The following is a 24,587-nucleotide window of genomic DNA, read 5'->3' on the forward strand; positions in this document are numbered from 1 at the left end:
TTTCTAGTTTTGAGTTGAAAGATAAGATCCCTTGACCATACGAGATTTGAGAAGGTTGAGATATTCTTGCACACTGTTTATGCAGCTTGATGTCAATGAAATCATATATGACTGAATTGGCAAAATTGAAAATTATAAGATGAAATTAGCATCTATACAATAAGTTTATGACTGATTATGTGTTTTTCCCTTAATGAGCTAGCCCTCATGTTATAGGTGTTATCATATTTCATTTTCCATGCACATACGCTTGGTTTTCTTGATAAAAGCCCTGCTTCCATTCCGAATCACTTGGTATAAATTCTATGAACTCTATAGCAAGAGCTTAAGTTTGCATTTAGGGTGCATTTGTTTCGCTAAAATCTTCATAATAATAAAGGAAAATATTTTACCTAAAAATCATTTAAAAAAAACAGTGAGTTTTCATTTGATCGATGGTTTAAGAAAAGTGATTTTCTTCTTGTCAAAATGGGAAGTCATTTTCTCCCAATCTAAACTTGTTGTTTTCGATCATAGAAGACGTTTTCATTGATCGATTAGCTTTCTGTCATCAAAACATTGGAAAGTCGAAAAACAATTTGTCATTATAAACAGTTTTTCCCCAAACCCTAGTTTATGAATCCGATGTGGAGAGAAATAAATGCCTTTATGGAATATTATCCTTGTATGATCCTAAACAAAGGGTAACACAACCTCAGCCATCGTACTCTCCTCAGTCAATGACATTGATACATCTTAGGTTGGCTTGTCGCCAGCTTATTTTCACACCAGCTTTTCATATTGGTATTTTTCTAACTTCGAGTAAAAATAAATTTTGGTCAACTTATTTTTTCATAGAGAAATTAGTATCAACCTTTTTCTCTTTTTCTCTTTTTCCTTTAAAAGAAAAATGATTTGGGCCGACAAGACATGATTGTGTTTGGTTCAGCTTTGCCAAGGCATTTTGAGGCTTCAAAACTCCTTGAAAAAATGTTGGGGTCTTTGGCAAGCCTTTTTTAAAGGGTATTTGGCTAAATGCCAGCCTTGGGAAGGCTAAAAGTCCAATGCTAGTCCCTACCAGCATTGGACTTTTAGTATTTTCGAAATGTTGAAGGCCTCATTAATGACAAATAGTGAGTCACCTATTTTGCCCTCAAAACCTTACTAAAAATTCAAATTTACCCCTCTTAAAAAGTAAAACCCTAGAGTTACTGTTGATCTTCCTTCTTAAGTGAGGTTGGCAAGGGGCGATGTGGCCAAATCGGCCTGGTGAAGGGCTACGAGGGCTGCTGGATCACGAGACCCCGATTAGGGTGACCCTAGGCAACGAGGCTTGAGGTCACGGGATCCAGCAGCCCTTGCCGAGGGTCGCACAACCTAGGCGACCGATGTTGGGGGTCACGCCACCCAAGCGACCTCGGCCGCGGGCGCCGGATCCGGCTCGTCGGTGAAGAGTTTTGAACTTTTTACAAATGAAAAAAAAAGAAATAACCAAAATTCCTTTGCAATTTTTTTTGTTGTTGTTGCTAAATACTACTCAATTCAAAGTTACACTTCAAAGGATTTTTTACCAAATGCCATTTGCATTTCCCCAAAGTCGCTTAGGCTAAAGACAATTACATTTGCTCAAAGTCCATTTTCAAAACCGGACCAAACGCACCCGTAGCAGTTTCATTTATTGCATCATAGCCTTGTATAAGTCTTGGAAAATGAAAATATCGTAGTAGTGTCATTTATTTCATCATAGCCTTCTATTGTTTCATTTATCACTAGTAGTCCTCCAATAATGACCGGTTGTTAGAAATCCATCTGGTCGTCTTTGGATTGGTTTCTAAAAGATCTGTATATTCACACATGAGTTTAAATGGCTATATGTCTAAGTTTGTTGAAGATTGAAGATTTATAACAATAAGTAACAATAGCTATAAATCAAAATAGAAGGATTAAAAGCCGTTCTAGGTACCCTATGTATCTTTTGCTTTTTCCTTTTGGCCAATGAAAGTGACTAATTTTGTAAAGTAGAAAATATTAACAAGCAATTACGAGAGAAGAAACTAAAAGTGGACGTGACTCATGAATTCGGTTTGAGGGCCAGCATTCAATTTTGAATTGGCATGTCCACCGTCGACCAATTGATCAAACTGTTGATTTTTGGGAAAATTATCAAAAAAATCTTAAATTTTTTACATTTTTGTCAATTCAATCCTATTACCAATTCAATCTTGAACTTTTTGCATTTGTGCAAATTCAATCTCAAAACTCTTGTATTTGTGCCAATTCAGTTTATCCGGCCAACATTGGCCAAACAGGGCTAACATAAACAATTTGTAATAATATTTAAATGTTTCTCTGAATAATTTTTTTTTTCTTTTATTTCTCTTTCCTTTTTTTTCCTTCTTCTTCCTCTAGCTAGTTGTCGCCAACGATTGGCTGGAGGCTAAGGCCGGCAAGGCTCGCCCACGCTGGCCACCGGCGAGGCGAGACCTTGGCCAGTTCTAGTCTAGGCGAAGGTTGCTCTTCATCACTCAACTCCGGCCAAAGATTTTGTGGCTTATTTTTTTTCCTTTTTTCTTTTTTGGCATGATTTGTGAAGATTTACACGATGAAGTCTGTCTGCATTTTGTGGATTTCGAATGGGACCATTCACCCGAGAAAGAAGCGGTGGTACTCGTGTGTGTGTGGACAGGGGACTGAAACACGAGGATCGAGTAACGCAAGCTCGGTCCCAAAGTCACGAGACCAACTTCTCCAAGTGAAAAAACCAGCAAAGTGTCTCAGTCCCACAGTCCCCTTCTTCCCATAAGACGGAAATGCGTGCAACTCGGATTCGGTGCTCGTGATGAACCAGTTTTTTAAGGTTTAATCTGATCGGACCATGATACGTGCGGTTCCATTAAGTGAAAATCGTCGTGTTGAGGCCTCCGGATATCTTGCTCGGGGCCGTTCCATGGAAACTGAGTTGGATGCTTCTCTTTCGCTCCGCTTTGATTTCAAAACCTAACTTTGTCGATCTACTCTTGTTGAATCTTGTTGATGCTCGTAGGATGGTGACGACCTCGGCTGTTTCTCGAAACCTTTGTTCATCGTATATTATGGCGTATGAAACTCTAGGTTTATCTCAACTTCATTCAAATTTAGAACAATTCCCTCTACACATTCACGCGAATGTTTGAGGACCGCCAAGGCATTCAAGAGGAGCCCAAAGCAGGAAAAATTTAATCCCATCACAAGCGACTCTAACCCAGAATCACAAATCCAGCTCTAGATCCATCTGATGCTGATATCGATGCATTCAACCTCCAAAGTCGTCTTCTTTCTTGAATGTTGGCCGATGTTTTAAACTTGAAAGGTAAAACTTGAAGGTCGACAGAGATCATTGTTCACTAACAGTGGTGATTATCAACTATGTGTTGGTCCGGTTTGAGAAAGCACTTCAGATTGATCATGACATAAAGCAAAAGGGCCAGGGTTGTGGGGATTCGGTCGCACAGTCCACTTGAAGACTCGGAGATCTCTGTCTCTTGCAAGAAACCAAGTGAAAAACCAGTCATCAGTAGTTCACTGCAATCTCATTTTGGTCCTGACTGGTTAGCTTGTGACCGACTAGCCATGATGATGTAAGCAATGACAGGCCTTAACAGCTGCGACGATGAAGAGACTGTTCACTAAAGGATGTCATTCATTCTCGTGTTCAATCAATATGGATCTAGACTCTTAAGAGGCACGTTCAGACATTTGTACAGAATCACTGCATATGGACAGTGTGTTGTTGATAAACTGTTCTAAAATGACAGAATAAGGGCATCAAAGATGCCCAATTGTGTCTCCACGAGCTGACATTTGCCGGAATCCAACCACCAAGCGTGTGATTGTCTATAGGGTCAATTCCAAGATGTGCAATCGTGTCTTTATGATTGAGGGTGTCTATATTGCTCTACTCTGAAAGGGACGTGCTCAACATATGGTAATGGAAAGCATTAGGGTTTCAATAAGCGTAAGAAAATCCAAGTTCAAGGATGTATAACGTAGCTTTTTGGTGTTTAGGATTGGTCACATACCAATCTCAAAATTGAGAGGGGTAAATTGGAAATTTTCCGGTGAAATTAGAAACCTATTCATCGAGAGTTTTGCCTAGTGATTCATGGGATCATGCTGTCTCTATTCATTCGAGTCATGCCATGAATGAACATTTGACCAGCTTATATCTTGGACATTTGCTACCTCATGTGGGGAGATTTCCTAACTTTTGGTACCCTTGTGAGTATACCAAGTGGGTATAACCGAAGCTGATCATTCCACAACAGATATAAGACCCTGATGATAATGTCCAAATGTTACATTTGGTCGTTAAGGATAAAACTCAAGGTAGGATAAAATTTATCATATTCTGTGTTTAATTTTGCGCTAGACAGAATAAAGTCAAATATAATAGGGATATAACAAAGATAAAAGTATCATCTGGAGGAGGTGGGATAAACGTGGACATGATTTTTTCTATCCATCACATAACAACTATTTTTTCTCGAATAACAAATGTATTCAACTAATAAAATTATAAAAATAGTTAAATATAAATAATATTTCCATTCTAATATAAAAAAAATTCAAAATAAGAACAATTTCCGTTTCTGTTTATTCCAATTTTTTGTTTACAGATTTGAAGTCATTTTTATCATAATATATATACATTCAACATTTATATTCATTACATATTTTAGTATATTAGTATAGTTTATTTTCAATCAATTTTATCAAGGAATGATGGGGGGGAATACAAAAGAAATAACAAAGAAAAAAAATTGAGGCAAAATAATAATGAAAAATAAGTAAAGGCGAGAGAGTTGAAGCACTATACATTTTGGAACCGTGAAGTTGAATGATCTTGTTTTTCTCTCTCTTACTAAAGTCGACGTTTGTCGACTAATCCGCCTCGCCGATGTTGCTGTAACTCGTTTACATTTCTTGTCAAAGTCGAACTTGTAGCTTTGAAATGCTGCAATGAGCTCCTTTGCTATTAAGATTTAGAACATACAATAATTGTGGATTTATTGATGTAGGTTCGCTCAATTTGTGCATTTGTGGTTTCTATAGCTGTGAACCATTATATATTGTTAATATCTCCACGTGTGCATTTTCAAATTCATTTACATTAATCTACCATTCATACTAAACACCGGACATTATAGGATATGAAAATATCCTATTTTATTATCGCAAACAATGGATATCCAACAAAATCCTGGATTTCATACACTATCCTATACAGTCACATTCTAGTTCGAAATCTCACGATGCAAATCTTAGAGTGCATTTGTTTGAAGGAAAACTCAAAATTTGGAAAGCATTTTTCACAAAATGATTTGTTACATCATTTAGAAAAATTAATTAAATAAAAATATTGTCATTATCGACAACAATTCATGACTAACCTATTTTCATAGATGATGAAAATATTTTTATTTATTGATTGATTAGCGATACAAGAGATCATTTTTTAGAAAATATTTTCTAAATATTAAGTTTAAGGTGAAATATACGTGCCCATAAAGTCGTTTAAAGACAATAATTGATTAAATATGGGAAAGGACTACATGTCTTTTATCTGCATGATGAAAACAGGGACATGTAATGGGAACTTGACGTTAATTCCAATGAATGAGGTAGGTTTACCTTTAAAGGGTTTGACTCAATAGATCTGACAGCTTAAAGAGGAACCTACCGAATCAAATTCAATTAAAGTTGCTCAAACAGAAGTTTGATTTTCTTTCAGCCTATTCCATTCTCCAGAGGGATCACTGATTGACACTTCCCATGCCAAGAATGATTAGTAACGATGTCGGCAAACCCGAAGTGCGCCACGCGATTGATTCAAGTCAAGGACTCAAAGACCCTGTTGGGGCCAATTCGACGGCTCTCATCGGTCCTCATGTCGCGATTCCAGTCGTGTGAATTAGTGCTACGCCCCTCATGTCATTTTCCACAGAGACCGACATGGTAAAGCTATGGAATGACCCGATGCAATGTGGATGCTTGACAGTGGTGAACCTAAAAAGAGGGCTGTTACCAGGTTTTTGCATCATGGGCGGTGAGCAGAGGGGATATCTGACTCATCATCTCCTTTGCATTAGGGTTTTTGGTTCATAGTCCAGTAGTTGCATATGTCTAGTACACATTTGAATGTATAGTTTCGGATCGGGGTTCACAAGGAAGAGATGCGAGGCCATTGGAAATTTGAAGCCAATATTTTTTGTTTATATGGATGTCAGATTCATCACTTTCTTCTTCACCTTCCTCAAAACTGTTGCACCTTTTGTTCAACCAAAATGCGAGTTCTCAGGTGCTTATGCTTTTCTAGTCCTGATCCCTCTAGCCCCGGACATGGGGGTTATTCTCATGCCCAAGTAATGCTACTGACCTCAAGCTGTTATTGCCAGTCGGGTAAATGATGACATTGTAACACCCTTTCCCTTTGCACCTCTGTCATTCCACGAGCCACTTGGCCTGGTTCGTGGTTCGGGTCGTGATAATGCCTGGCCACTGCCTGGTTAACATTCTCCGTTCTTTAGCCGCTAGCGGAGAGGGGCTAAAGCTTGACAATCAATTAAAAGCATGGGGCACAAATTCAAGGCCGATGCTTCATTGTTAAACTGTATTACTTCGATCCTCTCAATAACACTTGGAAACCTATTTATTTGCTTTTTCACAGCTACCACCCTGTATCCCGGAGACTAGATGTGAGTCATCCCCCTTGAAGTACAGCCCAGCAAAGCTCACCACAACGGAAAAGAAAAGAAAGCGCTGAAGGAAAGAAAGTATGCAAACTCCCAAGAAGAAAACGGTTTTAGCATGCTACCATCTATGAACAGAGCAATTGGACAACGGTCGGGCGGCAGAGTATCATCCATATCAGTCGTCATCTTTGTATGGGTACTCTTCGGGAACTTGCTTCAGGAGTTTCACTTGTAACTCAAATGCATCATCCCCTCGAAGCATATCGCGAGTCCATGTCACTTCCGTCTTCATTGAAACCTTAACAAAGGAGGTAGCATGTTCAGCACCATAAAAAAAGACGGAACAGAAAGGTGTAAGTGATGCTTAAAGCAATATCGCCATCTCTATTAACAGAAAAATACACATTAGGTTGGCAATTCTCAAGTTCCATGCCTACCTCTTAAAATGCTACTTTTAAACAAGTCTCTAAGACAAAAATATATATCAAATCCAGCTATCATAAGCAGAATCTGCCGAAGCAATATACAAGAGCCAGGAAGTACACATTCTCTCTAATGTGAGATACTCGACATGGAATGGCTTAGAGTTAAACTCAGAGACAGCCGGTTTGACACCTCGATGTAACGGGCACAATGTCACAATAGGCATTCAAACAACAAAGCACATGCTATCCATCTTCATCCCAGCATCCCAAGTGTCAAGGGAGAAAGTCGCAATAAGAACATAAACAAGCGATGTTTTAAAGAACCAAAAGCACCCCAAGTTTCAAGAGAAGAAAATTTTCATTTCAAACAAATTCCATTTATTGCAGACAAGGGCTCCTCCTAGCTTCTTACATGTTGGACTGCTGAGTGATGCATCATCTTGACAGCAGAACACAGAGGCAGTGCACTTTGTTAATTATGGACAGGTCGAGGTGCATTGCCTGCTCACTGTCGTCTACAAAGCACTTGTTTAATGGCACGTAGCTGTTAAGGAATGTTGAGCTGCTTCTTTTAAGAGACAGGAACACTTGAACACTGTTATCTCGTATTCATTTGGAGCTCTTGGTGAAAGAAAAACTGAAACACTCGGTCATCATCAATTTCAAACGTTTCATTCTTCTATTCCTTTAGCTCGTTGTTTTTTTCCCTAACTAGCTGCTTGCTTACATTCTCTTAAAAGAGGAAAATTGAAAGCAAGCTATAAGTAATGCAAGTATTCGATCCTACCTCAGGATGAACGCTGGTGGCATGCTTGACACATGCAAGTCAAACAGAAAATGGTATTTCTAGTGGCAAATGGGTGAGTAAACCATAACAACCTGCCCTTAGGAGGGAACTAGGGCTGGAAACAACTGCTAATGCACCGTAGACTGAGGAGCAAAAGAAGAAATCCAGCCAAGGAGGGGCTGCATCTGATTAGCTAATTCCCGAGCAACAACTTACCAAGGTGATGATCAATAGTTGGTGCGAGAGGATAATTAGCCACACTAGGACTGAGACACGGCCCAGACTTATGGGAATTTCACGCAATGTGCGAAAGCCTGATGAAGTAATGCCGCATTTAACAGAAGGTAAAGGGACTTGCCAAATACAAATCTCCAAAAAATTCAGAATGAAAGAAGGTTTATGGAGATTTTGTGAGGCCTTAAATTCCAAAGATCCTCAACCACTAGTTCTAATGTAAGAGAAAATGACACACATCCTTTTCACAGATCCTCTTTAGCCATCGAATAAGAAAAGAGTAATGACCCCGTAAATACTTAAATTTTCGACCTTTTTAACAGCGTTTACCTTAATTTTTTTCTCTTCAATAAAACACTTCCAACTTTCCAAATGTGGATCAATGTGAGACGTCGGTCTAATAAGTTGCCATGTTATAAGAGTTTTTTGACGTGGCTCACTCGGGCAAAAGCTACACTATTTATGACGTGGGTCACTTCCTTAGCAAAAATCGCACCAACGCCATTTAGGTGTTGCATGATAAGGAAAGAGAGAGAGTTGACTTGAATGATTTTAGCCTCCCAATATGTCTCTATTAATGTGCAATCATCTTAAGAGGCCACATTGGATGCCGATATGGACAGTTAATGACTATTTGATGGCGGTAGTGTCCACATTGGCATTTTCCTTCCGCAATTCTAACAAAGGCCTCACATTGACTCATATTTGTTTAGTTAAGGTACTTAATTGAACAAAAAAATGTGTTTCGGCACTAGATTGTAAAACGGAAAAAATCACGTACTTGTAGCTGCGGTGTCATTATCTCAATAAAATTGAAATTGGTGTAGATAGCAAAAACGAAAAGCTCAAGGATGTGTACTCTAACCATAACTTTTAAGATGATCTTTTCTAAACGGAGGAAAAAGGTTTCTTGGCACTACGTTCAAAGAATAAAAACTACAAGCTGATTGGTGGAAATCAACAATGAAAGATTGAAAGTTCAATTGCCGACTTCAAAGATCATAGTTCTTTATCTAGTAAGACTATGGATGAGCAGTTCTAAATTCCTTACAAGTTCCGCCTGCAACCCGAAACCTACCCGTCGGAACAGATTTTTCATTTTTTGGAATCTGGACTCTACCCATTATATCCTGGAACCTACCTTGTTGCAGGTTCTAGGGTCGGTTCTAGGGTACTCGGGAACCCGCCAATTTCCCTTTTTTTTTTTTTTTTCATTTTTAAGTAAGCAAAAGTGAACGCTACAACCGCTAAGGGAAGTAAAGGTGAACAGTTTTAGGCTCCGTGCAGATTACATTTAAAACTCGAAACCAACCTATTGGAGCAAGTTCTCATTTTTTGAACCCGGAACCTAAAAATCTGTTCGACTCCAACTTATACATTCATCATCGGATGCCATAAAACATTATAAGATCATGCAAAGACATATACTAAGAAAAACACAAAAACTTCTTTCGGGCTCCGGGCTTCACATTCCAAGTTCTAGGTAGTGGAACTTGGAACCTACCCGTTGGAACAGGTTCCTCAATTTTTGGAACCTCGAACCTAGCCTACATATCTTGAAACCTAGAACCGGACCGGTTCTCACAAGTTCTAGTTCCGGGTTCCCGACTTTACCCCGAAACCGTGCTCACCCTAGGTAAGACCAAGCACCAATAAGAAGGGGCTGCTCTTTTCTTGGGGAAAAGCAACAAATATATGATTTCATTGAGATTCTTTGAAGTTTCACTTGAAAAATGATTGAGGATGAAATCAGTTTCCCATCCAGGATTTGTTCATATTTTTTTTTCTATTTTCTATAAATCCAGTTATGATCTCTCTAGCAGCTTGGCTAACTCAAAATTAGAAAGGTCAAAGCAATTGGTCATCAATGTTATGATCAATTATTCAATATACATATGAATCTTAGGCCTTACTTAATGCTTTATTCTATACTGTTTATACGTGAATGTCATTGCTCTGGGCAGATCATGTGTTGCCCCCTTCTAATTGTGTGATGCATACCGCAGAGATTTGGCATGCAGGACCACACTGATTGCCACTAATCAGGAGCTCAAGGCCATCTACTGGGCTCTGTCAGACTGGAAGAGGCTTCAGTAGAAGAAGTTTGATTCAAACCAAAGACAGACCTCAGGAAAAGCCTGAACAAGAGATGAGATCTGCAAATGACTTGATTTTCTCAGAACTAGTGCCGAGAGCAACATGATGAATTGTAGAAATATGGCTGGAGTTTCACTTGTGGTCAACCTATCAAAAACTTCCTCACACCTCGTAGTCAAGTGTCTATAAGGAAGATTAGATTGGTGAACCTAAATATATCAACCTGGAAAGATTATAAGGTTCAGATACATTCATCAACTTTGGAAACTTAACATTTTCACCCAGAAGGATTCAACAGGCTGAACACAGAGGGGCAATCAAGTCTTGATCAACAAAGCTTGTGGGTACAGTTTCACAGTTGATCAAGTCTTGATCAAGATTGACTGAGAATCTGTACCTTCGTTGATGATTCGTGGAGTTTTGACCCCAATCAGCTATAATTCTTCAAGGTCCATTCTATTCTAGGTACTGTACTGACAATTATAGGAGCCTAGAAGTACCTCTGTGGGAAGCTATTGGTGGTCTTGTTATGACAGTTTTCATCCATAAGACTTCTAGTGATACCTTATGCTACATCATTTGCTAGCATGCTTTACATTGGATCATTTGTGTTGGGTGACATTGGCACTATTTGATTCATCAACCACCTTGTTAATCATGCCCGATATTCAGGAAAAAAAAAAAGCAAAAATCTTAAAGCAGCAAGTGACTATTTACTTCTGAGCAGCAAAACAGTATGGATAAACCAGGTTTTGCAGACACAATAAAAATGATAAAGCTAGCATTATCCTGCACCCTAATGGTCTAAATAAGTAATGATAACTTAAACCTTCCAAATGTCATCGCTGAAGTTACTAGAAAATGTGTCAATTGCAGACGATAAAACAAAAGTAGCAACAAGTAAACGAAAATAAGGTCAAACCCTGATATGACAAAAACGATAATGGCTTAGCGCTTACCATCTCCAAAGCTCCTCTTATGACCCCACTCAAGATGTTGCAATAATATAGACCTTGACATGTATCCGGAAGTTCGACAAAGTCAACCAAGGGGTTGTCCTCCAAAACAATACTGCAACAGGTACCATCGGCATCCCAATTGGTCACAGAGGCAGTAACTCCCAGGAACATTTTAAAACCCACCTATGAAAAAATAAAAGAAAGTGAAGAAAAGTCTAGTGGAACAGGAAATCATGGAGTAAAAACTCCTATAAGGTCAAGGTAATAGAAATCTCAAAGTGGAATATATGACAAGGACATAAGGGAAAATGAAACTAAAGCGCATGTCCAACAGTAAGTGATTATCGAAGCAACAGCCTCCTAGACGAGGATAAGGCAATGAGTATGTACCTTTGCAATCATATCTGCTGTCTCCTTAAAGTCAACACATCTGCTAACATTAGATTTAGCTAGAAATTCGTCAATGAGTCGTATTCCAATGTTATAACCCCTGAAAGGAGATTGAAAGTAAACGAAATTTACTCTCATTTTGTGGTTAGATATAAGCATGTGGGGATTTGGTTCTTCCAATTGCATGAGAGTGCATAAGGGTGATGCAACCCCACCACTCCATGGCCAACAGAAAAGAAGAACGCAAAGAGAATAGATCAAATAATTCACTTAGCAGAGAGATCGGTTAGAATCCGTGCAATAAGAGATGCAGTATAAGTCGAGTTGAGACTTTATCCCTCATTTGTTCGTAAAACAGATACATATCAAGCTCTAGTCGATGATTTGTGCATTCAAGCATGATCAATGGGAGCATATTCAATGAAGTAAGAAGCATACTCGGAGAAGCTTGAAAAGATAAAAAATCCCCAAGACATCCATTTCCATTTCGTTCAGATAACCACCATGGGTACTCTCGCCGTCTCACATTTTTCCTCGCAATAATAAATTGGGTGTGGTAATTCCCACAAATCCAACTAAAGATCCCATCTCAACTACAACTACTATTACTAGTGCCACCGCCGCAGCCACTACTCCTTCTCCTACTACTACTGCTACTTGTCAGCATCAAGTGAATCATTAGAACTTCTGAGAGCGAATCAATGAGTAACTCCAAATCAAGTAAATGGCCAACGTAATTAGAAATTGTGTCTAGTTAAAGAATTCCCCGGGCACTTGTTAAGTTCACTTTTATTTGTAATAATTCGGCTTTCAAGACATTATTATGCAAAAAATGAGGGCAATCAGTGCATTGAAAATTGTAAAGTTTCTGGTACTTAAAAGAGTTCCCAGGGAACTTGTTAATCGAATCCTTAGATAATTAACCACAGACAACAGAACCACTTCTCTGAGGGACAAAACAACAGAGAATTCAATAAAAGGACGGGGCAATACATTTGATCGAGCTGTTTGTTGACTTCCTCTACCTCCTCCAGATCTGTGAGCAACTGGCGCACGATTGCTCCGTACGTCAACGTAAACAGCTCCGCATTCTACAACAGACAAGGCAAAAGCATCACAATCTCGCCTACACAACACAACGCTGCAGCAACACAAATCTCTACTAAGCTTTCGCCAATTTCCGGAGTGAAAAATTGCAAGTCCTAACTAAGTAAAGCATAGATTTCGAAGCCGACTGGGCAGATTGAAATCAACAGAACAACAACTCTTCGTCCAGTAGCATTTCTGAGATGATTGCTCGGTGAAGCAGCGAGATCGCACATCATCGTCGAAAGTTCACGCGCTAAACTGAAACAAGAAATGCAGCAATGACATCGAAGACTGAGATAGAGGAAATGAGAAGGATTCTGCTTACCACTCGCTCGACACTGGCGAAGATCGCGTCGCCTGATCGAGGACCTGAAGCACGCGACATAGCGAGAGAGAGAGAGAGAGAGAGAGCTTCAACTGCTGCAAGGCACCTCGACGCTCGTGGCGATCTGAATTTTTCTGATGGCTCAGGAGGACCGAAACTGACATGGCGATGAAGAAAGAAGGAAGGTGGGAAACTGGGCAGACTTGAGCTCTTAATGGGCCCAATCCTGGGCCGATCCGAAAGCCATCTGTGTGCACAACCAAGCCCGGATTAAGCCCAATCCAAGTCTGAATGTTTTTTTCTCAATGATTTTTTTTTTTTATAAACGATTTACTTCGTTCATCTGTCAAAATGCGTAAACACTCGATATACATAAACTTTTATCCTAACTTAAGAAACATTTTAAGTATTGAAGAAAATTCGATAAATAACTTCTCGATCGAAAAAGTTTGAAACTTAAGTGGCACTGAAAAGTAATTTTGATCTCATCTTTGAAGAAATTAAAATGGCATAAATAATGTCATTAATCTATCTAGATTTACGAAAAAAAAAAAGTACATTTGATCTCATTTTGAGTATCGTCTAAAATACGATCCTCCTAACACAAATTAATAGCTAATGAAAAGAGATAAAATCATTAACACGCCTTTTTTTAATTTTTTGTGCCAAAGTTAACACACCATTCTTTACAATAAGCAAAAGTCACATTGAACAAATTTTTTTTTTTTTTTGGGTCAAAAACGTCAAACATTGAGTTGGGGGTGTTCCATTTTACGAAGATTCTCATTGCGTGGCCAAAACGGTCGCGCGTTTTGCACGTCACCAGATGCCTCGATTGTCGCGTCGTGTGGGCCACGCAACGAAAACGCGTTGTCGTAGTGTTGTGGATCGGGGTTTCTTCTTCGATGCGCCAAGTGGCCTATAAAATGCCCACGAGCTCTCGCTTTGCCAATTCGCTATCGGCTAGCAAAAAGAAAAACTCAAACCCTAGGTGCCCTCCCTGTACGACCTCTCTCGCAGTTCTTCTCTCTTCGCTTCAAGGTAATAACAAGATTTTCTTTCTTCGTGGGTTTGGGTTTTTTTTGGGATTTCTCGAGGCGAACATCGCGTGAATCAGTCGATTTTTCCGTTTGATCGTAATCGATTTTCGCGTATCATGGAATCGTGCGATCGACCATCTATGTCTGGTGTTTAAGAGTTATGGGAACATGAGCCAGCGATCCGTTTGTTGATCAGGCCTTTAATTCCAGTCGTTTTGTGCATCTCGGTTATTTTAGCATTGAATTTGGTCCTTGTTCCACGTGTGAGGTTAAACTTGTAGCTTGTTCATCCAAATTACGTTTGTGCTTTTGGTTTGCTACTCCAAATTAGATTATACCTGTGTGATTGCGCTTGTGGCTTGTTAACACAAATTGAATCTGGTCTTTCACTACCTGTGAGGGTATGCTTGGGGCTTGTTAATCCAACTGCGGCTGTGTTTGGGGGTTTCTGCTCTTGAAAAGGAAAAGGGTCTGCGTGTTTCTGGATTTGAACAATTGTTTTTTTTAATTTTTTAGCTCTTGATTTTTTGAATTCAGGAAGGTGTCTCGTGTTTCCTGATTGATTGCTCTTTTGGGGAGATGCTGTAATGCCTGAATTTTTCTTTGTTTGGGGTGGCCACGGATGGTAGTGCCTAGTGTTTATGATTACGTGAACATGTCAGCCAATTTATTCTAACTGACTAATCGTGATTTCAGATGCAAATCTTCGTGAAAACCCTTACTGGCAAGACAATCACCCTTGAGGTGGAAAGCTCCGACACAATTGATAATGTAAAAGCTAAAATCCAGGACAAGGAGGGGATCCCTCCGGACCAGCAGAGGCTTATCTTTGCTGGCAAGCAGCTTGAAGACGGCCGAACCTTGGCCGATTATAACATTCAGAAGGAGTCCACCCTCCACTTGGTGCTCCGTCTCAGGGGAGGCATGCAAATCTTTGTGAAGACCCTCACTGGGAAGACAATTACCCTAGAAGTTGAGAGCTCTGACACCATTGATAATGTCAAGGCTAAGATCCAAGACAAGGAGGGTATTCCACCAGACCAGCAGAGGCTCATTTTTGCAGGAAAGCAGCTTGAAGATGGCAGGACGCTTGCGGACTATAACATCCAAAAAGAATCCACACTCCACTTGGTGCTTCGTTTGCGGGGCGGGATGCAGATTTTTGTGAAGACGCTTACTGGGAAGACCATAACATTGGAAGTGGAAAGCTCCGACACCATTGACAATGTTAAGGCGAAAATCCAAGACAAGGAGGGTATTCCCCCAGACCAGCAGAGACTCATCTTCGCTGGCAAGCAGCTTGAAGACGGCAGGACTCTTGCAGACTATAACATCCAGAAAGAGTCTACTCTCCACTTGGTGCTCCGTTTGAGGGGTGGGATGCAGATTTTCGTGAAGACCCTTACTGGGAAGACGATTACTCTTGAGGTCGAAAGCTCCGACACTATCGACAATGTGAAAGCTAAAATTCAGGACAAAGAGGGTATTCCTCCGGACCAGCAAAGGCTGATCTTTGCCGGTAAACAACTTGAAGATGGCAGGACACTGGCTGACTACAACATCCAAAAGGAATCGACCCTCCACCTTGTCCTCCGTCTCCGCGGTGGAATGCAGATTTTTGTCAAGACCCTGACGGGAAAAACCATCACCTTGGAGGTCGAGAGCTCGGACACGGTTGATAATGTTAAGGCAAAGATCCAAGACAAGGAGGGGATCCCACCAGACCAACAGAGACTGATCTTCGCCGGTAAGCAGCTGGAGGATGGGAGGACCCTTGCTGACTACAACATTCAGAAGGAGTCTACGCTCCACCTGGTGCTCCGCCTTCGCGGGGGGTTTTAAGTGTGTCCTGCTTTTAGAATAGCATTGGAATTGGTGCGATGACCATTGTGTGATGGCTTTGAATAAGTTTTAAGACCTTGTGGAAGTCTCTTCCTTTATACATCTCAGTATCAAGTGGTAAACGACATTCTGCCGGATGATTTCAGTTTCGTATGGGGGTTCTGAGTGCTGTTTCTATATTTTGTGTAGTTTGTCCATCATGTCATTGCCATGATGAAGCCGTAGCTTAACTAGAATTGCTTTATGTGATGGTGGTGATACTGGGACATGTTCCATGACTCTCTTCATTGCGCGTTCTAATGCCGTAAGGTTCTCTGGCCTTGGAAGCTTTTAGATCAGCCAGTTAAAATGTTAGCGACGATCTGATGGATTTCTTGTCTTTCATGTCAGCTAGATCGCTTTGAATCTCACATTCAATGGTACCCACTTTCTTGTGCCACTAAAAAAAAATGTAAATATTGTGCATGATGCTTCTTATAGTAAAAGACTATTTAAATGTCATTGGCTTTCCTTATAATTGAGTGCGAGGTACGAAAAGTAACTCAATATCCTCCGTTTGGTCAATTTTAAGTCAACTCTTCACACTCGGTTTTTTGCTTTTTGGGTCGCACTTGGCTTCTAATGCGACCTGGCTTTCATGACGGGTGCCTTTGTGGGACTGTTAGGTTTCTTTAGCTTTCTACACCACCCGCACAAGAGAAAAACCACTATGTAAGGACCATCCTCGACGATCTATTCAATTATTACTTTGGCGGCCTTTAGTTTCTGAGTTTATGCTTTCCCCCCTATACTATCAAAAGTTACCATACTTTGCACCAGAATGTAGAATGTTAGTTTGTTTTGCGATAGATGAAAAATGAAGGATGGGCTGAAATTGGGGATGTTTTTATGCAATTTTTCACAGAATCAAATACTGAGCGCGGACGAAATTTAGTTACCAAACTGAACTAATTTTGATTCGAGAAAAATGCAATATCAACCTGGTCTAGACTTGTACATGTGAGTTGGTTGTATAATGTAGGTTCCATTCTCCTGGCCCTTTATAAAGGTAAACAATTCCACGTGGGGATTACCTCCACTTAGGTTTTAGCTAATGGAAATCGGGTTTCAAGAGATTAATGGATATTTCATATTTATTTACCTAAGGTGGCTTACTTGTATTACCAAAAATAAAGGCGACGAGCAATAACAAATCAAATCAAACTGGTTTAGTTCGGTTTGGTTACGAAATCGGTCGGTTTTGTTCTAGACCAAATTGAACCAACCGAAAGTCCCATATTAATACTACACATAATTTTAGTGAACTTTGGTTACTTTTGTTTCCCAGAGTACGGCATTGGAGTATTGCAAGATTCACTCATATTTCAGATGAATTATCCAATGAACTTACTGCATGTACAAAACGAGAACTTACTGCATGTACAAAGCGAGTCTAGACCTCAGACCTAGTAAAACTCAGCGAGACCTAGCATTTCTGTTGTCCATATGACTAAGTTTCTCTCGTGGTCACTGAAGGAAATTTTGTGATCGGGTTTGCTTAGCCTTGATTTCAGTTCTAAGTACTGAACTAACTTGAAAGACAAAAGTTAAAGGGATTTGCTCGGTAACGTCAACAATTCTCTAGAGAGATTAGTCGAACTCTAATAAAGACACATCGATGGCGAGAATTTTAAACTTTAGTTAATGGGTATTCAAATTCAAGGTTCAACTTCAATTAGCCTAATCATAAATTTTCTATGTGATCACAAGTTATTAGGACTTACTTTTTTCCCCCACACAAAAGAAACTCCTCCTCCATTATCAGCCAAGTAGTCCGCCCAGTCATCAGCCAAGAGTAATTACGTGAAGAGTCAAAGTTGACGGGGTTGTGGGAATAAGCTCTTGGCTTTATTTAGATAGATAGATAGATTACATTAGAGATAATCAAAACCATACAAAGGACCTGCTCGACCTAAAATACTCCCTTGGGAATCACTTAATTAACATAAAACGCTCGCTTTTTTTTTTTTTTCCTCTCTCTTTCTTTACCCTCTTTGCACACTACCTAGAGGGGAACCATTTTTTTTTATTTTGAAGACAACCCGAAACTTGGACCGCCGCCTTCCGGCCCTTAGTAGCCGCGGCCGCCGCCGTAGGAGCCGATGTCACAGTGCTGAGTGCCGAGGCCGCATGCGTTGGGCAGGTTCTGGGCCCTCTGGACCATCTCCCTCAGCTCCTGTCCCTGGTGCTGGCCCCGTTGCTGCCGCTCCTGCACGATTTGCCTCAGCCCCTCGCACCGGCATTGCGGGTCCATCTTCTTCAGTTGCTGGCAGCATTGATCGAGGGACTTCTGGCCCCCCTCGTGCCTCGGCAGCACGATGTAACCCCTATGGCTTTCCTTTCATCATGTTAGACAAACCAGAAAAAAAAAAAAGAAAACGAAAATTGGGAGGTTGCGACGAAATGCTCACCTTCCTTGGGTAATGTATTGCTCGCATTGGTGGAGCTGCTGCGTGGAGACGCGCTGGCGGCACTGCTGGCTGCCTCTGCCGCTGCCACCACGGAGCCCGGGATTGGCCTCATCGTCGAACTCGACGGTGGTGATAGTGGTCCGGTAGGTGGCGGAGGCGGCGACAAAGAGGAGGGCCAGGACCGCTGCGGAGACCGCGACGCGAGCCATCTTCAGGTCGATCAGAATGCAGAAACAGTGCTTAAGCTGTGGGAGTGGGGGTCGGAGGTGTGTTCTCGAGACCGGCGTGGGTAGGAGCGAGGGTGGTGGCGGGTCGGGTATTTATGGAGGATGCGGAGGAGTACATGGAGAGAACGTGTTGGCCAAGGTGGCCAGAGGCGGAGGTGGGTTGCTTCCACGTTTCTCTTCGCATGCAGAATGCAAATGCGACATGGCCATGCGGCCGCGCGCAGAGAGACACGGCGATTCGTCTGGTAATTGCCAAATGGAGGATGGTTCTCTTCTCTATGATCGTATGTTTTTATCTTTTTTCTGCCCTTTTCTCCGCGGTCTGGTCGCTTGCGTTTCTCCATGTCCCTAGATGACGGGGACCGCCGAAGGAGACGACTTACATGGTGCTGGGTTTCCAACGTATGTCCCCCTCAAAAGACGAGACTTAATGGGTTCCGAGAACACAGTGTCACTTGTGATTTGGGCAGCTTTTGTGCGGTAGTGGCGGTATGAATCATGTTCGAAGCCGAAAAGCACACCATGTAAACTATCTTAGAACATATTTAGACAGAAAAAAAAAAAAACTATCTTAGAATATTTGACAAAGAAGAAACTATCTTAGAATTAAAAAAAAAAAAACAAGGAAAGGTTTTGAGGGAAAAAAAAGAAAAAAGAACTAGTCTTATACATTAATGACCGTGCTGATCTTGTCCGGGTCGCGGGCCCTCTCTCCCCTCCGGGACCGAGTTCAAGGCCGCGCTATCTGAGCTCGTGGCTGGTGGAGATTTGGGATAGGGGTCACTTGCGGTCAGGGCCTAGAGCTCTGTTTCGTGGCTGCGCTAGCTCCAAGCTTGAATTCATGGCCACCAGGTCACAAGGACGAGCTTGCTCGCGACCCCAATAGCAAGAGAGAACGTAGTCTTTGAGGTAGTTTCAGAAAGGAAATGGCGAATTGGTACCAAAAAAAAATGTATAATGATTATTAGGGGCGTGTAAAAAAATCAAGAACGTCCCGACCGTCCGGATCGAATTCGGTTATGGGCTGTTCTTATGAGTATTGGTTCTGTTCTCGATCTCAATGTATTGAAACCAGTGAGTACCGGTCCGATTCCCGATTTCAGGTTAAAATTACCCATCCAAACCAATATATATATATATATATATATATATATATAAATGTTTAATTTTAGCTCCTAGTAAAAGAAACCCTACAGGCCCCTCTCAAGTTCTTAACTCTCTCACCTCCTGAAGACTGATGAACAGTGGCCGAGGATTAGAGACCTGCAAAAGGTAGTTGGGGGCCAACGGCGGGCGAATGGTCGCCGGGGACCCGAGATCGCAAATGGTGGCCAAGGATCGAAGATAGGTGACCCGCCACGGCCGAATGGTGACCAGCAATCGGCGGACGACAACCGGCAACGGGTGACGGGCGACCTGCATAAGGCGGTTGAGGAGCGTAGACTCGCGATTGAAGGACAAGGAGCGAACAACGGATGGTGACCGACGGTCGGGGGCAAGAACCCGATGGCGAACGATTGGAGGGTGATCGTCAACCGATGGCAGAGAGAGAGAGCAATGAAAAAAATTCTTATTTCTGTTTCTATTTTAGAAATAGAAAAGTAGAAAATTTCTACTTCTCATTTTTTGTTCCAAATCTATTATTGAGCCAAAAATTTGTCCTAGAAATTGGAAAATGAAATTGTTTTACCGAACGGTTTCTATTTCAAACCTATTTTCCGGAACATAAAATTAGAAAAATAGGAAAATAGAACTGTTGTCAGGCGTGCCGTTAGACTCCTCACCTTGCAGGTTTGCACAATGTCTCGCTCTCTCGCCTTTGATCGCCTCGCTTCTCGATCCGTTAGTGGCCTCACCTGTCGGTCACCTTGCCTCCTCTGTCTGTCGGTCAACTCATTGTTGCTTAATGTATGCTTGCTCGTACTTCTCATTATTGCTGGTATTTGTTTGGTTGATTTGGAGTTCCTTTGGATTTCGGTTTCGGTTCAATCCTCATTAACCTTTTACCATGTGACTTGAAGTAACTTCAATCTTGTTGTCATGAACGAACACTGAACATATCCAATCGTGAATGTTGATTGATCTGCAATCAATCTCGAATTAGAACATGCTCGTAGGTTTCCCAAGTCTTGTGCATTCTTTTCAAATTAAAATGTGTATTGGTTCGCAAAAGTCACTAGGACATGGCCATTAAAATGTGTCGTGCGAATTACCAAATAAAAATCACTAAATCATGACCGGTTCCATCGACCTGGGATCTAGTTTTCGAGTCAGTCCATGGAACCGGTGACCGGTTTTCGATTTCCATTTTGTGGAACCGATCTTTAATTGTTGGTTCCCTTGCTGGAACAGATCACTTCTAATGATTATACGTGAAATAAGCAATTTGAAATTTTAGTGCAAAAATTCAGACCGCAAAATGAAGGTCATCTATTCACCCAACTATGCCAAAAAGTAAGGACACCGATTTAAATCTACGGAAAGAATATTTATGTGGTTTATCAATCAAGAGAAAATATTTAATGGATTATGACGTAAGAGATGTGCAGTCAAGGGAAGAATATTTTACCTGGCATTGTATAAACTATTACCAAAATACTCGGCGGGTCTTGATAATGGAAATGGAACCGCCCTAGAGTTGGCAGTCCAAGGCTAACTTGGGCCTACAAGTTAAGATCCATGTGGGCCCTTTTGGCCTTTTCCTCGTATGGGCTCTGGGCCCGTTTTGGCTGCCCACGAGAAGCGGAAAACGTCGCCGTTCGGACTTATCTCCTCCGGCCCACCTAAACCCCGAAAGGAAAGTAAAGCGCAACGTTTTTATCGAGGCTCTCCCCGTCGGGGTCCCACGCCACCATAAATGAAACAACCCACTGGCGTCTGTAGCCCACTCGCTCCACTCATCGAACACCTGTACGGACAAGCGACGTCACGGCGCATCGACGGCACGGATACAGCGAGTAACCATCCAACCGTACTCTCCGCTTGTTGTGAAAGAAAAAAAGGTTGTTTGGTACCCCTCTCTCTCTCTCTCTCCCTCTCCCTCTATTACTACGATCCACACCGACCCCCGAACCTAACCCGAAGTCCGTGCCCACATACGACTTTTATCTCTCTGTCCGTCCCTCTCCGTTTGTTTGCATCTCCACTCTCTCTCTCTCTCTCTCTCTCTCTCTCCGAAGACGCCCGCGAGAAGACTCTGTAGAGAGAGAAAGAGAGGTCCTCGGAGCTCAGGCTTATCCAGATCAGGCGGCTCTTCTCTCGCTCGAATCAGAACCCTCCAACTTCGGATCTGGTAAGTCCGCTCTCGGTTCCTCTACGGCGTGATCCGGTATTGATTCGATACGTTAGGGATCGGTAACATCCGTTCCGTGTGCCTTGATCGAGTTGTTAGTTCGCGACCGGTGGTCGGTGATCTGTTTTCTGTGGGAAAGTGAGGGTTTTTCTTTGGGTTAGATTGATGGCTAGGGGATCCGCGTGGCTGATTGACGGTTCTCCTTTTGCTGTTGCGGTGGAATGATGTGCGCCTTCTCTAGGCCTAGTCAATTGTGTTGCGTGATCCGTGATCTGTAAACGCGCAACGCCTGTACTGTAACTGTGAACCGGTTTCTGTGTAACAAGTGGGTTGCTAGAAGATTTTGCTGTTGTTCCAGGTTTCAGGGGACGTGAAAGGTGTAGATCTTCTGATTGGTGTTGTTTTGTTCGGGTTAATTGTATGATCATCTTGAATGAGATTTGTGCTTGACTGTGCATCCGAGATGCGATGCTTTTCGGAATTCTGTGTTGTTCTACCCCCTGGCGGATTTGGACTGTGAGCTGACTTTTAGATTGGGAGGGGGACGGTGATTGTCTGTAAAGTGGTAGTGTCTCTGGTTTGTGTGTCTGGTAAAGCTTTCTAGAGTAAATTCCGAGTTGATGTCCTAGTCGAGATGGCTTCTAGATCCTTATATGAAATTCTGGTGCACCTAGGTTGCTAGAATAATAAATGGGAACGGCCTTCTGAATCTCGTGTTTGTGTTGTCCTTTGAGAGCAAGAGCATGAGAGGCTTTTGTTGGGGGTCACAGGCGTGTGTGTGCATGAGTGCCCGTGTTATTCTGTTGTGATTTTGTTGTATTTGCTGTTGCCCTTTGGGTGTGTTCTTTTCGTTTTTGGCTGGAGTGATGATTTGCTTACTTCTTGTTCAGGTCTGAGCTCTCTGGTTGCTAGAAAGTTTCAATATCAACAGGCAAGTTTCATGTCTGAGCTCGACGTCCAGATTCCTACTACCTTTGGTATGTCGATTTTCTTTCATTCAATATTTTTTAATTAACATTGGAGCTTCTTTTGAGGGTTACTGAGCTTGTTTTGTGTTCTGTCCTTGGTCGGGGTTTTCAGATCCTTTTGCTGATGCTAATGCTGAGGACTCTGGTGCTGGTTCAAAGGAGTATGTGCATATTCGTATACAGCAACGGAATGGTAGGAAAAGTCTGACGACTGTGCAGGGATTAAAGAAAGAATTTAGCTACAACAAGATACTTAAGGACCTCAAGAAAGAATTCTGCTGCAATGGGACTGTTGTGCAGGATCCAGAATTAGGGCAGGTTTGTCATCAGCACAAATTGCTTTGCTATTTGCTTTAAATCGGTTCATAATCATAGGTCATTCAACTTCCTATATGTTTTCATAATCATAGGTCATTCAACTTCAAGGTGATCAGCGTAAGAATGTTTCTACCTTCCTTGTCCAGGTATTGACCCTTTTCAATTAGCATGTCCATACAATGTTTAGGAGACCTATTTACCACATTGGTCTATGCATAAGCACTATAATCGGTCAGGCTTGACACTCTGTTCCTTTTATTTTTCTGATGTCAGGCTGGAATTGTGAAGAAGGAGCATATCAAGATTCATGGTTTTTGATTGCCATATCTTTGCATAGCGCGTGGCCTGTGTTAGGGTGTCGTATCTAGTTTTTGAATCGTGCTACTATGTTATTTTGAGGGCACTTCTGTTCTGCTCCTGGTTTTTGTCAATTATCTGAATTGTGATGTGTGTTGTCTATGGAACATATGACGTGCAGTTTCTGTCTACGTGCTCGTAATAACAGTTTGGGTGTTAAGGTAGAGAATCCATCTCTCTTCTCGATTCTTGTTTTTCTCCTGCCTCTGCGAGCTCGAAAAAAGAGGGTGGAATGAAATTGCCGCCTTGAGGTGAATGTCCTGGTTTCCTTTAATGTGAGGTTCGATCAATTTAACGTTCATAGAATCTGACAATGGTTTTGTGTGCGCACGTTTTGTTTGGTCATTGGAATCGGTTCACCACGGCCTGGCTGTTGAATGTTCGTTTGTGCCTTTTGCTCAGGGCAAATGCTTGTATGGCTAGTTATACGAATCGGTCTTTGGATCGACCCAATTTCCCATTTTCCTTGCCGATAGTGACGCTGAGTGACGCTGGTAGAAGTAGAATGATTTATCCCATTTACCGGATGCTACTGCGCAGACGCAAAGGGCATAATGTGCATATAATGATCCATAGCTGTCTTGGAATCCACTGTCCCTGATATTTACACCCTAGGTAGAGGCTAAGATATGACCAATGATTGATCTTCTCGTGATTTAGGTCCGCGGGGTGGTAGGCGAAATTGATGGAATAGTTCAATATCTTTGAGCGGAGGGAAGATTTCGTGAATATACCTTGGCCACTGTTGCCCATCAATCACAATTAACGTAAATTACAGCGACGAAATGCATTCGGAAACTTCACATCAGTCGTGATACTTGAACCCCGTTGGGGCCGGACGTGCCTGGATTGAAGTTGTACTCAAGTACAACGAGTCATGCATTCGTACAATGTCTGGTGCTTAAAACGAATAACTAGCTTAGTTGGAAAAGGTTGCTTTACTTTAATAGTCACCATATCAACAAGATTTTGATCGTACAAACGGAAGTTAAAAGAGGACGAGACATAAAGGGCAAAAGAAAGAAAAAGAAGAGGAAGGGAATTGACCACTCGATGGCGGGTTTACTTCCTTTAGCG

The 24,587-nt window shown here is 41.6% G+C and overlaps 4 protein-coding genes and 1 long non-coding RNA gene across 6 annotated transcripts; 3 read left to right on the plus strand and 2 right to left on the minus strand.

Annotated features, from left to right (window-relative positions):
• The first annotated feature begins 553 nt into the window (after window positions 1-553).
• Window positions 554-7,825, plus strand: LOC125313769. Its single transcript, XR_007197352.1, has 3 exons — window positions 554-565; window positions 7,247-7,249; window positions 7,484-7,825. It is a non-coding gene; the product is annotated as an uncharacterized LOC125313769 (long non-coding RNA).
• Window positions 6,615-13,179, minus strand: LOC115736177 (trafficking protein particle complex subunit 3-like). Its single transcript, XM_030667719.2, has 5 exons — window positions 13,017-13,179; window positions 12,596-12,693; window positions 11,603-11,702; window positions 11,213-11,395; window positions 6,615-7,008 (listed from the first exon to the last, which is right to left on the minus strand). Exons 1-5 carry the CDS (start codon window positions 13,074-13,076, stop codon window positions 6,886-6,888), a joined length of 564 nt encoding a protein of 187 aa, XP_030523579.1. The 5' UTR covers window positions 13,077-13,179; the 3' UTR covers window positions 6,615-6,885.
• A 730-nt stretch (window positions 13,180-13,909) lies between these two features.
• On the plus strand, window positions 13,910-16,147 carry LOC115734378 (polyubiquitin). The gene is made up of 2 exons (XM_030665130.2): window positions 13,910-14,057; window positions 14,753-16,147. Exon 2 carries the CDS (start codon window positions 14,753-14,755, stop codon window positions 15,896-15,898), a length of 1,146 nt encoding a protein of 381 aa, XP_030520990.1. The 5' UTR covers window positions 13,910-14,057; the 3' UTR covers window positions 15,899-16,147.
• Window positions 16,148-17,763: 1,616 nt separating this feature from the next.
• On the minus strand, window positions 17,764-18,633 carry LOC115735512 (2S seed storage albumin protein-like). 2 transcript variants are annotated; one of them, XM_030666786.2, is made up of 2 exons: window positions 18,349-18,633; window positions 17,764-18,264 (listed from the first exon to the last, which is right to left on the minus strand). In XM_030666786.2, exons 1-2 carry the CDS (start codon window positions 18,555-18,557, stop codon window positions 18,009-18,011), a joined length of 465 nt encoding a protein of 154 aa, XP_030522646.1. In that variant the 5' UTR covers window positions 18,558-18,633; the 3' UTR covers window positions 17,764-18,008. The 2 variants fall into 2 exon arrangements, with proteins under 2 accessions (XP_030522646.1, XP_048130590.1); XM_048274633.1 differs by having other exon boundaries at window positions 17,764-18,270.
• Window positions 18,634-21,693: 3,060 nt separating this feature from the next.
• Window positions 21,694-23,674, plus strand: LOC115749196 (protein translation factor SUI1 homolog 2). The gene is made up of 5 exons (XM_030685955.2): window positions 21,694-21,867; window positions 22,758-22,844; window positions 22,948-23,153; window positions 23,246-23,299; window positions 23,427-23,674. The coding sequence occupies exons 2-5, from the start codon at window positions 22,808-22,810 to the stop codon at window positions 23,469-23,471; spliced, it is 342 nt and encodes a 113-aa protein (XP_030541815.1). The 5' UTR covers window positions 21,694-21,867; window positions 22,758-22,807; the 3' UTR covers window positions 23,472-23,674.
• The last annotated feature ends 913 nt before the right edge of the window (window positions 23,675-24,587 follow it).

Source organism: Rhodamnia argentea, chromosome 2, assembly GCF_020921035.1.
Source record: "Rhodamnia argentea isolate NSW1041297 chromosome 2, ASM2092103v1, whole genome shotgun sequence".
Classification (NCBI taxonomy): Eukaryota; Viridiplantae; Streptophyta; class Magnoliopsida; order Myrtales; family Myrtaceae; genus Rhodamnia; species Rhodamnia argentea.

Excerpts from the sequence above, each read along its gene's own strand:
- LOC115736177 (XM_030667719.2), bottom strand. The coding sequence starts at position 13,076 with ATGTCGCGTGCTTCAGGTCCTCGATCAGGCGACGCGATCTTCGCCAGT. Across the intron at positions 11,703-12,595 it reads AACAAACAGCTCGATCAAAT|GGGTTATAACATTGGAATAC; the intron begins GTATTGCCCCGT and ends ATCTCCTTTCAG. Across the intron at positions 7,009-11,212 it reads TAAGAGGAGCTTTGGAGATG|GTTTCAATGAAGACGGAAGT; the intron begins GTAAGCGCTAAG and ends TCCTTTGTTAAG.
- LOC115749196 (XM_030685955.2), top strand. The coding sequence starts at position 22,808 with ATGTCTGAGCTCGACGTCCAGATTCCTACTACCTTTG. Across the intron at positions 22,845-22,947 it reads CCAGATTCCTACTACCTTTG|ATCCTTTTGCTGATGCTAAT; the intron begins GTATGTCGATTT and ends CGGGGTTTTCAG. Across the intron at positions 23,300-23,426 it reads TTTCTACCTTCCTTGTCCAG|GCTGGAATTGTGAAGAAGGA; the intron begins GTATTGACCCTT and ends TTCTGATGTCAG.
- LOC115734378 (XM_030665130.2), top strand. The coding sequence starts at position 14,753 with ATGCAAATCTTCGTGAAAACCCTTACTGGCAAGACAATCACCCTTGAG.
- LOC115735512 (XM_048274633.1), bottom strand. The coding sequence starts at position 18,557 with ATGGCTCGCGTCGCGGTCTCCGCAGCGGTCCTGGCCCTCCTCTTTGTC. Across the intron at positions 18,271-18,348 it reads CAATACATTACCCAAGGAAG|CCATAGGGGTTACATCGTGC; the intron begins GTGAGCATTTCG and ends ATGAAAGGAAAG.